The following is a 14133-nucleotide window of genomic DNA, read 5'->3' as shown; positions in this document are numbered from 1 at the left end:
TGATGATTTTTCTTTTGCATGATCATCTTTGTCTTGGGACTTTTGTTGGGTAAAAATTGAGGTGGCAATCCTGCACCGAAAAGTCTAGGGGTGGAATCAATCCACTAGACTTACAGTTATTTTAAGACATGATATGTGGAACGTAACTCTTTTCATTATTTGAATATGTCGAAGTAGTGGAGTGATGAGCAATTAATATGCAATGACATCTCCTCACATACTGGATTTCATGTGATAACAAAAATTTCAAATATTGGAAACTTGATTTCCCACAAAATCCAAGATAATCTCTTCCTCGTACTTACGTCGACTAACTTACGACGACACTTAACGTACAAAAGTACGAGGTGTAACATACTTCCTTCCTTAGAACCATTCGTCCTCGAATGTTAAACTCTTAGAGACTTACGAAAATTTCGCCAGAGCCTCCCCTATAAACTGTATTATGCCAACCTGCCACACAACCAGAAAACATACTATATACATGCCACACAGGGTCATAAACAAATAACAAGATCTCATTGGCCCCGCACGGCCATCAATATCAAATTTAATGCATCATAAACTATAACTCACCTCGTGGATAAGTAACTCTGCAGCTATGCGTGCTGTGACATCTTAATCTGAGTATCATCTGCTCATAAGTAGGGGGATTAGTCTGTAAGTACACAACCTAATCTAAGAAATCCTGACTCAAATCGCAATCATCTAAAACCTTTAGCTTGAAATAAATGAGGGTATTTGGACTTCATTTCTTCCTCGGTTTCCCACGTCATCCCCTTGATGTTTTTACTTCTCCACAAGATTTTCATAGAAGCCACATCCTTGGTCCTCAATCTACGGACCTAACGATCTAGAATAGCAGCTGGGATCTTCTCATATAACAAGTCTTCTATAACCTGAACATCATCTACTGGAACAACTCGGGAAGGGTCTCCAATACACTTTCATAGCACAGACACATGGAAGACCGGATGTACTGACTCTAAATTTGAGGGTAGATCTAGCTCATAGGCCACTTGGCCTATCCTGCGAATAATCCTGTAAGGCCTAATGTATATGGGGCTAAGCTTGCCCTTCTTACCGAACCTCATGACACCCTTCGTAGGCGAAATTTTCAAGAATACCAAATCGCCAACCTGAAACTTCAAGTCTAGTCGCGGTACATTTGCATAGGACTTCTAGCGGCTCTGGGCTATCAATAATCGCTCCTGAATGAGCTTCACCTTCTCTATGGCCTGCTGGACCAAATCAAGTCCTAATAACTCTGGCTCGCCTACCTCAAACCATCCGATAGGAGATCTGCACTTTTGCCCGTACAAGGCTTCATATGGAGCCATCTGGATCTTTGGAGTGATAACTATTATTATACGCGAACTCAATAAGTGACAAATGATCATCGCAACTCCCTCTGAAATATAGCACACACGCTCGTAAACATGTCCTCGAGTGTCTGAATCATGCGTTCGGCCTGACCGTTTGTCTGAGGATGAAAGGTTGTGCTAAGGTTAAGAGTAATTTATCAATTCGACTTCTCTTCTCCTCCTTCTCCTTCTTTTTCATCTTTCTCATCATCCTCGTGCTCTAATTTTAAAACATGACATGTCAGTACAGTATATAATGCATGCATGTTTCCCCAATCAAATAGAATTTGTAAACAATTTAACTAGATATGTTGATGAAGATAGTATAAAAGTCTTACCTCTCTGTCGCGATTAAATAACAGAGATAAGTTTGGCTTATCCAATAGAACTTGTGAACAAGGCAAGGTTTGTCGTCCATCCGACATAACTTGTGAACTATTCGTAGAAAAGTTATGACACACATGACAAAACTTGTAAAATCGCAATTTTCTATATTTTTCGCTCGACATAATATTTTAAGAAATTATGATCCACGAAATCACTTTTGCACAAATTCATTAAATGAGGACATAATTTGCATAGCAACCTTAAGTGATCCTATTTATTCCAATCACCCCTCTAAATAGGAAACTATATTATTCTAGATATCTCGGGACAAATTGTGTATCAACCTACTTAAATGTGTTTTCCTATTTTAAATCATGTACCGGTATTTGACTGGACATGCAATTTTAATTTAAAAAAAAAGGATAGTAAAAATTTGTGAACTTAAGCTTGTGATGTACTTTCTGTAACAACGAATATATAGTAAATTGCATTGATTTGGTATAAACACCTTGCGTGGGTAAGTATTTACCATGAGTATATACTTTTAACAATAAAATAAAAAGTTTAAACTTAAAATTATTTTAAAATATATAAAAATAAATATTGTGTAAAAAATATATATATTACTATTATATATAAGAGGGAATGTGAGGACTTTTGTAGTCCTCACAATAATTTCCCAAAATTTTAAAAACTTTTTCATTAATTACTTTTATGTCCTAATTTTATTTATTTAAGTCAATTTTTTTGTTTTTAAAGTCTACTTTTCAAAAGTATCAATACCCGGGACTTTGTGTAGTCTCACAATAATTTTCAAATTTTTTAAAACTTTTAATTAATTCCTTTTAGGTCCTAATCTTATTTATTTATGTCAATTTTTTTATTTTTGTTTTTAAAGTCTACTTTTCAAAAGCTATCGAACCTCCCTACCTCATTTTTCACGTTCTTTGATTTTACGATTGGTGCTCGATATCCGTTTATTTCGAGCCCAATTAATCCGTATAATTCGCATCGCATCGCGCCTATTCGGGAGCGCTTCCTCCAAAGATTTTTTTCCATATCCATGTTCGAACCCCTAATCCCTAATTAAGAGGGAGCAATGACCCATCCGTCGAACAAGTTAAATTATGTATTTGTCTTAAAAGTTCATTAACTATGTATAGATTATTTATTTAGAATTAAATAACTTTAAAATTAGGATACATAAGTTATAATGTCAAATTCTGGTTTCAAATTTGATTTGAATTAAATAATTTCATCAAAATGAAAGTTAAAATATTAAAGGAGTGGAATGAAAATTTTGCTTTTATATAACTACCCACTCGCGACTAACATTAGATATGGTTATTTGTTGTTGTTGTATATTGACACTCGTTAACACAAATTATATTTCTTTAGTTAAAATATTTGCTTTTATATTTGAAGTTTGAAATGCCGCTAAGACATCTACTCACATAACTAGTATTTTTAAATATGGCGACACATAAGAGGGAGAGCAGGGCGCTAAACAAGTTGTTCGAACTATATTTTTTGTCTCTGATAAATTTGATTGATGATTTAGTTGTGGCCTTGTGGGACTCGCAATGTGACGTGGTAGTTAATTCCAGATGCCACATCACTGAATTGAAAGCTTGAAAGAGTCGCAGGTAAGAAGAGAAACTCCCGGGTGAAGAATACTGAGATTTCGGAACACCCCTAACCGCGTCTTTTGTCCTTGTGTACTTTTGCACTCTTCATTCAATCACTTCCTTTGTGTTAACTTCACTGTAGAAAAGAGAGAGTGATGGGGAACTTGTGGTCGGCTGCCGCGGAACCACCACCACCAATGGTGTTAGTTCCGCCCCTCTTCGATTTTCCTCCTCTCGCCGCCCGTACTAGGTTGGTTATTCTAACCTCAAATCATTCCATCTGCTGACATTATTACTATTGGAAAATCCACGAATGATTCTCTCTTTTTTTGGGGATATGTTCTTTAAATGTTGTAACTATTAAAAGTTACTCCTTCCGTCTCAAATTATGTGTTGTGGTTATTAAAAATAGTGGTATCGAATTATTTGTCGTGTTAGAAGTTCTTAAGACACAATTAATTATTTTTTTCCGCTTTATCCTTAGTAAAATTTTGTCATTAATAGAGATTGACACATAAATAGAGTAAAGATTTAATAGAGCGAAATTATAATTTAAACATAAATAAGGGTAAAGTTAGTCTTTTTTTATTTATTTTTATTTTTTATTACATGGGGGTTAGGGGAAGGGGATTCGAACCCTCACCAACAAAAGGTAAAGTTAGTCAATACTCCCTCCTAATTAATATTTCTTAGGGGCAGAAATACTAGATAATTTGAGGTAAAGTTAGTCAATACTCCTCCTAATTAATGTTTGTTAAGGGGGATTTTCTTAAAGTTTAACATTTACTTTCTCTATATAAAATAATGTGTGAAAACAAAAAGCGAGAGATAATTTGAGAGGGGGAAAAAAAGGAAGTTCTTGATAAGATCTAACAAACATGGAGAAACTGGTTTGTGCAAAAGAAAAAAGTGTTTAGATGATTCCAATTTCTTTAGTCCCGACGGGACATAGAGTGTTATTCACTTAAATATAACAAATTTAACAACCACAAGTTTTTTTTTCTTATTATTTATGTGGTTGCATTTTTGCCTTTTCACCCAGATTTAGTTATATTTGGTCTTTTGCAATGTAGGATGCTGGAATCATCATATAACATGTTATTTGGGAAACTGGCATTGAGATGCCTTTTTGAGGATTATTTCGAGGAAGCTAGGCACTTTAGCACCAGAATTATGCTTAAGCCAATTGATGATCCACATGTTGATTTGATTGCAACTGTATCCATCGACACTCTTATTAATTTGGTTATATTAGTAGCTAGTATGCTTTATATTCCTGCAGGTTTCAGTCCTTTCAATTCTTTTTGTTTTGGTTATGTGCTCCCGGGCATGGGTCAGGAAAAAGGTTGGGAAGTTTTCGACACCATAATTCACTATCAAGAGCAGCTTTTACTTCAATAGGTTTTGCTGCTGGTCAATTCGAAATATGTAGCTTTGCGATTTCGATTGTTTACAGAGAGACAGATTTAACATTTAAGTCAGTGGCTGCAGAGTACCATAACATCCCGTATTCCGTTGTGACAATGTTTTAGACTTAACATAATTATATGTTTTAAGAAGTTGTTCGGTTATGTGTGTGTGTGTGTGTGTATTTATATATATAAAATCGATCGACCTGAAGCAGCAGGTGCGCAAGACGTGCAATCTTCATCCTCCAGGGATTGTCAAGGTACTAGTGTGCAAAATTCACCTTCCTCACGGTTTATGTGTTGTCACAATCATAGTTCTCAAACTCCTGCACTGTAGCTTCTCTCGTAAAAGATTACCTTAATTAGGCCTTACCTTAATTAGGCCTTGTCCTGTGCATTCCATCAAGCTATCTATTGAAAATATATTGGGTCTAACATTTTCCTTGGCTTAATTATGGGTTAACCTGTCAAGAAACAAAGTTTTTCCTTAGCCTTATCAGGTTGCAGGCCCACTTGACCAAAAGCCTGACGAGAAAATTGTAGGAAATGCACAATTTCGGTGGCAAAGGTATTGTTAACCTTTTTGTATAATTTTATTTTGGCTTCTTGCAGATTTATTATCTCCGTGATGGGATTTTTCGACTTGGTTAACTTCTTGATTATCTCTGAAAATCCAAATTGTGTTGCAGTGATGTTGAGGATCCACATACATTTGTTGACCTTTTCGTATCAAATGATGACCCGTAAGTCTCAATCACTTCTGTAAGAAATTTATATATTTTAATTGAAAACAACTGTACCATTGTTCTTCCGTTTTCTTCATTTCTAGGACACTGCTGATGAGATCATGTGCATTCTACCCTAAATTCGGGTTTGGAGCTTTTGGCATTTTCCCAGTGCTTTTAAAGAATAGGTTAGTTTGATTTTGTTATAGACCGGAATCTCAGACTTGTTTGTCTAGACTTGTGACTTGTTATGACATGATCATTTCGAATGTCCAGAGTATCTTCAAAAGATTATGGTGTCATGGGTTTGAGATATGGTTCATCAAATCTCTCGGTTGGAGCTACTCTTATGCCTTTCGCCTGTATGTGACATTTTATTATCAAGTTAATTTTTATGTTCATGCATAACTGGGCCTGATGTTTCTTACTTGAGCATATTTTTTGGCTAAGTTCTCTGGTCTGGCATTCCTTTAAATCAGCTTGAGTGGAATGATCTTCTGGTATTTCTTATTTAATTCATAAATCGACTAATTCTCATGTTGGTGCAGTGGGAGATGATGTTCCCAAAAGTGCATGGCTGGTAAGCAAGATGGGAAGGTTAACCACCGGGGTGCAGTATGAATCACAGTGTAATATTTCTTGGACACTACTCATTCACTTAGTTTCCTCGGTAAAGAGATATTCATTAATCACTAGTAAAGCAGATATATCCCTAGTTAGAAAATTTGATTCAGAGCTGACTAATTCAACCAAAAAGAGCAAAAAAGAAAACTGTTATTGTGCAAAAGATCCATCAGGCATTTTTTGTTTAACCTGTGGTACACGCTACTAGTTTGTCTATTCTTCCAGTAGATGCATCACATGTGTGACCTTGATCTACCAGAAGAATAAGATGTGTGACACATATCTCTGATCCTCTGCAAGGAATCCATTTTTTGTGAACATGCATGGCCACTTCACATGGTGGAAGTGCTTTAAGCTTATTTCAATGTTTTATAGGGTACAAGCTTGGGTATCTAGACGAAATGTTAAATTTTCAATTCATAAATAATTTCTAAACCCAATGATGCATGCGTGCATAGAGACTGAAAGAGAGAAGAGAAGCAACTCGAAATTCATATGGGATATTGTTTTTATTGGTTCTGTTTACTTTTGATAGTTGGAAGCAAAAATTGCCCAAAGTATAAGAACTTAGAAAATTGGAGCTGTGCTATTGGCTATGGAGTGGGATCAGGCAGCCCTTTGAGCCCATCCTTCAATTTTGGTCTTGAGCTTGCCAAAAGTTCACAGGTTTGTTGTATTTCCTTCTTTTAGTGGTGCTAACATCTCTTTGTGCCAATTTTCTGTACTTCCGCAAAACCCTAGTTCTCATTTGCTGCTTTAGACATTTGGGCCCAACTCTAGATCTATTTTTGGTTGGATAAGGAGAATATTGTGACGTTTTATTGGCTAGATTATTATACTAGGTTATGCATTGGTTATTTTCTTCGATTGCGTACTTGTAATTTGTACCTGGGGACTGGGGTACACTTCTAATATTACATGATTTTGGCTGCAGTTTATTGCTTCATTCTATCAACATGTGGTGGTTCAAAGACGGGTATGCTTCTCTTCCTTGAGGAAATGCCATTCAGAATGTTTAGCATCACTGTTTGTAAATGCCATTTGAGGTTGCTTCAAGTTCAATTTATTTTGGCAGTAATGTCTGTTTTAATCAGCAGCATATGATGATAAAACTGCATTTTTGCTGATTGATCCACAATAATTCAGTTGCATAATAAGCCACTAACTGTTTCTTTTATCTTGGATATAGATATTTGTTATAATTAATCTGTTTTTTCGCGGACACACCCATTTAGTACATTGCATTCTCTGGGTGTTGCTAAGTTTTTTTTGTGCTGATTTGTCTAAGAGGAAATGTGCATCAATGGTTTCCATGGATTTGAAGCTGTATAGATATCAGTGCAATAGAACATTTCCGTGATTTTAACTATTCCTCAGTTTTAGTTGAGACCTCATATATGAATTGTCTCTGCCAGTGCGGAAAGTATGTATAGTTCAATTCTTCAGGAGTGGTGTGCAATAGGCAATCTGGAAAGCAAAAGAAGTACACAGGAGAGCTATAGAGGCTTTACCACTAGTCAGAGCAGGAAGGTGGTATCAAAGTTAGTTTTCTGAAAAATACAGAGAAGATAAAAGTTCTTAGTAATGTAAAAAGCTTTTGCTTGAGATCTTCTGGTTTTATGACATCTAATTTGAAAAACAAAACAGAACAATATGTGCTTCTGATCATAATTCCTTATTTTGATTTAGTGCTTTTGACATTATTCTGGAAGTTTTCTGTGCTTCGTTAAAGTAGTACTCATACAAGTAATTTTTGTAATGGCAGGTGAAAAATCCACTAGAAGAAGATGAAGTAGTCGGAATTACTAACTATATTGACTTCGGGTTTGAGTTGCAGACGAGGTACTCCGAGATAGTGTAGTAAGCAGGCTGACCAGAGTAGAGTAGGATCTGACTTGGTTGTAAACTTGTGTGGCAGGGTTAATGATGAGAAGGCTCCAAGCAGCATCCAAGATTCCACGTTTCAAGTTGCTGCATCTTGGCAAGCTAATAAAAACTTTTTGGTCAAGGTAATCATCTTCTGGATCCTCTTCTCTTTTGCATACTAACCGAAACAAGGGGTGATAACTGTGAAATTACTGCCACAGGGAAAGGTGGGGCCTCTAAGCTCATCTGTAGCGTTGGCGTTCAAGTCATGGTGGAAACCTTCCTTCACTTTCAATGTTTCAGGTAATAAAGATTTATCTAGACATTTAACTAATTGAAGAGTTTATTTATTTTACAGTTGTAATTATTTAGTTTATTACCCACCTGAGGCTGTAACATTAACTGTATCACAATGTGTGCTAAAACGATATCATGAAGAATAATTTAACTGTTGGATTTGCATGCCAACTGGTAATTAAAAACTGGATTCTGCCCTTCCCCGAGGCTTTTTATCTTCATATTAAGAGGTATAGATCATAAATGTTGAGCCTAAATAGCTGATGATATCTGTGTCCAACTTAAAACATAAGTTGTGCAGGTATTATCATTATATGTGCCTAATTTAGTTTCTGATAATCACTTTATGTTGGTTGACAGCTACTAGAGATCGTATCAAAGGAGCAACATCCTTCGGATTTGGCATTCGTGTTGACAACATTAGAGAAGGAAGGTTGGTGATCCTTCAGTTGTATATTGAATCCACATCTTTTCACGATTAGTAGATATCGTTGCGGGTTCTACTGCCACCAAGCTACCAAAAGGTGGCAGAATTTCCTTGATGGAGAGAGAGAATTGTCACGTGTAACGTGTCCACGAGATATTAATTTGTCATAAGTGTCCTCGATTAAAATCTTAAATTCCTGATTGCTGCCTTAAAAATAATTCATAGGAGCTTGAGCTTTTTAGCCCATTTCTAGCTTTGAAAATTTCTCAGTACTTGATATCTTTGAAATTGCAGCTATCAAAGGGCTGATCCAAACTTCGTAATGCTGACACCAACCAAGGAGCACTTGGCAGAAGGCATACACTGGAAAGTTGGGAAGAGACCATTACTTCAATCTGATGTGAATTCTGGGAATTTTGATGGCATGCCTAGGGAATTGAGACCATTGGGCAAAATGTTGTAGTGTCATTTGTTTTTTCAACTTAGTCATTCTCATAGCTTTTGAGTAGTAGTCTCTGCTGCGCCATAGCACAAAAACTTTGTGCTATTCTTTTTGCCTTATATATTTGCTTGTTTGGACAGTTCTATCTGGCTAGATATTAAATCCGTGAAAAAGTGTTATCTGTTTTTGTCCTTGAGAACGACCATGATGGTCATGGTTCTGCTTCTTATCTAGGTGGTTGTTCCAATTCATTAAGCAGAATACTCGGGATTCCCCAAACTTGACACATTTATTCAATGTATACCTGCACCATTGTAGGTCCTGATTACCTTGTTGAACTTGGCAGCTTGATAGCTTTGGCCCTTTTTAGACGTTGGGCGTGAATACGCTCTCTTTTAAGTGTGTGATACATTGATAAAAATCGAATAATCAGCTTCTAAGTGAGTATCTTTTAACCTTTAATTGCCAGAGTCATATATAATGATTAATTTGTTCTAAATTTGTAATTGTCTTGCTTTTCCTTAATTTTTTATTCTGACTTTGTTTTATTTCTTCCTTAGATGCAATAATTATTTGTTTCAACTGTGTGCTTTTTTCTTTTTTCGGATAGAAATTTTAAAGAATGTCGCTGAAACTCTAGTATCTTCAGCCAAATAGAAAAAGTTTTAGCGATAATATGAAGTTCCAACTGTGTATTTTTACAAGTGCAGTTCTTTTTATGCCAATAATTTGATTTTATTTCTTATTCAGGCAGAAAGAAAATAGTAACTGCGAAAAGCCTAGACCAGCCTGCCATGTAGGCCAACCTTAAATCCCCATGTATGTACATCGGGCCTTTAAGGACTTCAGAAATGAGAATCACACCCACCAACCATCTTTGTTCAGAAAGTTTATTGTTATAACTTAATTGGGAATCCATATGATGATATTAATTCTGATTTCAACTATTTTATCACAACGAACACCAGACCAAATTATTGTTATGATTATTGCCAATGACCCAACTTTTTTCAAATAGGAGCCGGTATCAAGAACCGATCTTATTATTCTCTAACAATCGGAATTTCGTACTTCTGTCGGATTCTCTCTAGTTCCTGATTGAGCACGTAATGATAGACATATTATTAAAGGACTCTACCTTTGCTTGATCGAACCAGAGATTCCGACAACCCTGGGAATCGGCAGAAAGAGATGGGCAGCAGAGGGTGGAGCTCAGGGATCAGCAGAGGTTGGTTTATGATGGGTTCCTCCCGGCCTACTAAGTTTCCCCCAAAGTAGTCCTCTCAGAGGACTGTCCAGCTAGGGCCGGAAGGAAGGTAGTAGTCCTCTTGTGGGGTTGCAATGAAAAAAATGCCTCGGTAAAGAAAGAAAGGTAGAGTGGGCACACTTTTTCAGTGCTTGGATTGGCATGGTTGTTCCCCTTTCTTTGGTTGAGGCTCGGCCTTTGACTCCGCTTGCCTCTTCTTTTCATCGGAAATAACCTCTTTATCTCACAAAGGTAGAGGTAAGATTTGCGTACATTACACTGGGTTTGTTGATGTAGTAGTATTATTGCAGCGACCGTTATATTGAACTTGAGGGAAATCATATGCATTTGAAACTTGATCCTTATATTTGGCATTAAAGTTATATGTAGCTTAATCAGTAGTAGCAAAGAAGAACGTGAATTGAAGAAAAAAAAACTACGAAATAGTTTATATAAAAATGCAAACAAATGCGATAAAGAAAAATATTGGATCTGGAAAACACTGATAACCACGAAAAAAATGAATAACAAGGCCTAGATAGTCTCTATAAAAAAGAGAAAAGCCATACTCAAAGAAAAAGTAAAGAGAAAAACTAGAGACAACTAGCTAGGGTTCAAGAATGCCAATTTTATTCGTCAAACTAATGTGTTTCTCATAAATTTAAACTCACTTGGAAAGCAGATTTTTTAGCTTAGATAACAAACACTTAACTCTGGATTTGGACGTGTGACGGCCGCGGTTATTGATCGAGTAGTTTCCCAGATAAACAAGGGTTTTGGTAAGAAAGAGAACTGAAGTAATGTAGGTCGAGTCGTACCAAATGGTTTCCCGCACTCTAGCATCATTTTCGTGGTTCCTCTCACGTTTGCAAGCAACCACTAATCCTTTCTCTAGGCCTGTATGACATGATCAAATCCCCATTTATTATACCAATGGTTTGCATACAATTCATATACATCATGTCAATGCAGATTTTCTCCCTTAGACTCCACTTGTAGTTGTCTTCAGCCAGATCCCATATAACTATTGTTGCTCGAGCAGCGCAATATGCAAATTTGCAGAATGACACATTGTTGTTGGTCTCAAAGAGGTGCATATGAGCATGTTTTTCTCTAAAAAGTTGGTTATCACATTTTTCTCCTGGATGAGATATGCAATGAAAGTTCTCATCGTTTATGTCAAATACTACAATAGATGCTTCACAAGAAGCAGAAGAAGGATAAGTAGCACAATTGATGTGATAGTTTTCAGCCATCCAATATATTGCATTCTTTGTCCATATAGGAGATCCCTTATATCTAGTTTTTATATAGGGAATATCACAAAGATTTTTCCACCCTTTTTCTGTTTCAGAATCATCAAGATTGTTAGACAACAATAAGCTAAGTCTAAGCATCTTGAATTGTACAAAATGTGATTTTTCACTAGTTAGTAACCAAAGGGCATAATAGTCCTCAGCCGTTGGATGGAAAAAGAATGCCGCCACGCGACCAAATGGAAGATCAAAGGTAACTAGTTCTTGGGTGATAGGGTTTAGGATATAATGGGAATCTAAATGGGAACGTTGATATTTATGTTTCCTAAACAAGAGCAAACCATGGTGTGAAAATACAAGTTCAGGAATGTTGTATTTTTCATCACCCAACGGATTTGAACTCACTGGAATCATTTTATTACAACTACTTCCACTTCCTTTGTTCTTTTTTAAAGACTTGTGTATACGGTAAAAACCGAATCAACTTGTGTCCGGTAAGAACCGGGGTAAAGTTTAAAGCCGACCAATATGAGATCAAGGAAGAGTAGGGTCGTAACAACCGATAGGAGCGAAAACCGAGGGGTCATGACTACATTCAACTCTGCGTCAGCATCGAGGGTATTCTAATGAGCACGGAAAACTCAAGCCTAAAGAAAACGCACTCAAAATAGGTTCGGATAATCAGTTATGGAGCAGGCCACGCGTCATCTGACCATTCTGTCACTTCTGCTGACAACAGTACAGGTGTCAAACCGTACGGACATAGCCTTATCCATTTTAGGATTTTTCTAGAAAGGCTTTTTCTTGCATTGTACTAAGGCCCATTTGTTGTTAGCTATAAATAGAGGACTACCCCTTCCTTTTTGGGGTTAGTTTTTCATTATTCTACACATTATAATCAGTAAAGTGGCAGAGAAATTTTCTGAAGTCTTTTGGCTCGGTTAAAAGGAACATCTTCCAGGCCGGACCAGTTTGCAGAGCTTGCTAACTTATCTTCCTAAGTTTCCTTTGCTATTATTATCAACATTTTTCTATTTACTTGCTATTATTTTATACTATAAATCGACTTAACCACATATCCTATAACCACTTATAAATTTAATTGTTATCCACTTTTGGGGGTAAATAGTTTGGCGCCCACAGTGGGGCATAGGATAATAGTGGTGGTTTAATTCACTACTCCCTCTTTCACTTGTTCTTTGAAAGTTTTTGTTTCAGATACATTCGATATGGTAAGCAGTGATAATTCCGGACACATGAACAACCGTGAAATAGTTGTTGAAAATGAAAACATCAGCGAATTACCGAACCCGAACGCGCCACTTGCCGACCCAGCCAACCCAAATGCTGTCAACTCGAGAGAAGGCCTTAACCGCCAGAATACCATCAACCAGGTAATGCCGCCCTTCCGGCCACAGATCCTTTGAATAGCCATAACTCAACTACTTTGCCGCGGGCGCAAGCCCGTAAAAGCACCGGATATACCGGATGAGATTAACTTACGTTTAATATTTGAAATGTTGCAAGACCAAGTGATTTCTATAGCTCAGCTCCATAGCAAAGACAACAGAGCGGCATCGGCAAAGCTAAAAGGGGATACCGAACCAAGGCGAGAGGAGGCACGGATAGTCGAGAGCAACGAATTTGGGGCTGGTTCATCTACCGAGGTTTTGAAAATGCTCGAAACTTTGGCAAAGCGAGTCGATTCCATGGAGAAAAGGGTGGAAACATACAACTCTCGGGTGGATCAGATCCCGGGAGCACTTCCAATCTTGAAAGGATCGGATTCAAAGAGATACATTCAAAGGCCTTTCCCTCCAAGTGCGGCCCTAAAGCTGATCCCGAAGAGGTTCAAGATGCTGGATATCCCAAAGTATGATGGGACGACGGACCCACAGGAACACATAACCTCGTACACCTATTCTATAGAAGGAAATGATGTCGAAAAGGATGAAATAGAGTCGATATTGCTGAAAAAGTTTGGTGAAACGTTATCCAAAGGGGCATTGACTTGGTGCGACCATCTGCCCGAGCACTGCATCACTTCTTTTGAGATGCTCGCAGATGCGATAATCAAAGCCCATGCCGGGGCCAAGAAGGTACAGGAAAGAAAGGCGAACATTTTTAGAATTACCCAAAGAGATAATGAGCTGCTACGAGAGTTCGTGAATAGGTTCCAAAGAGAACGGATGGAGCTTCCTCCGGTCCCGGAAGAATAGGAGGCTCAAGCCTTCACTAAGGGACTCAATCCTCGAAGTTCAACTGCCTCGTTCAAATTAAAGGAGAACCTATTGGAATACGAGGTAGTAACTTGGGCCGATGTCCATAACAGGTACGAATCCATGATTCAAGTGGAGAATGATCAATTTGAACTTCCCCCCGGTCCGATAAGTGAAAGTAAGAACTCTGAGAAGTCGAGGAGGAATTATGAATCAGAGACAAGGCCATCGAGGGATAGGTACCGACCATACTCTCAACCGGAGAAATCCAGCTTTAGGTCAGATAAAGAAAGAAGCGACCCC

General features: G+C 37.4%; 1 protein-coding gene across 3 annotated transcripts; it reads left to right on the top strand.

The window, feature by feature from the left end:
- The first annotated feature begins 3219 nt into the window (after positions 1-3219).
- LOC132037903 (uncharacterized) lies at positions 3220-9431 on the top strand. Of its 3 annotated transcripts, none has more exons than XM_059428553.1 (14): positions 3220-3337; positions 4393-4537; positions 5229-5296; positions 5418-5471; positions 5558-5641; positions 5730-5815; positions 6002-6082; positions 6613-6743; positions 7012-7053; positions 7843-7919; positions 7996-8086; positions 8165-8246; positions 8601-8673; positions 8962-9431. In XM_059428553.1, exons 2-14 carry the CDS (start codon positions 4394-4396, stop codon positions 9128-9130), a joined length of 1182 nt encoding a protein of 393 aa, XP_059284536.1. In that variant the 5' UTR covers positions 3220-3337; position 4393; the 3' UTR covers positions 9131-9431. The 3 variants fall into 3 exon arrangements, with proteins under 3 accessions (XP_059284536.1, XP_059284527.1, XP_059284521.1); XM_059428544.1 differs by having other exon boundaries at positions 3246-3357; XM_059428538.1 differs by lacking the exon at positions 3220-3337 and adding an exon at positions 3375-3569.
- The last annotated feature ends 4702 nt before the right edge of the window (positions 9432-14133 follow it).

The sequence above is a fragment of the Lycium ferocissimum genome, chromosome 2, assembly GCF_029784015.1.
Source record: "Lycium ferocissimum isolate CSIRO_LF1 chromosome 2, AGI_CSIRO_Lferr_CH_V1, whole genome shotgun sequence".
Classification (NCBI taxonomy): domain Eukaryota; kingdom Viridiplantae; phylum Streptophyta; class Magnoliopsida; order Solanales; family Solanaceae; genus Lycium; species Lycium ferocissimum.
The sequence above is the reverse complement of the archived record's forward strand: the minus strand, read 5'-3'. Positions and strand labels throughout refer to the sequence as shown.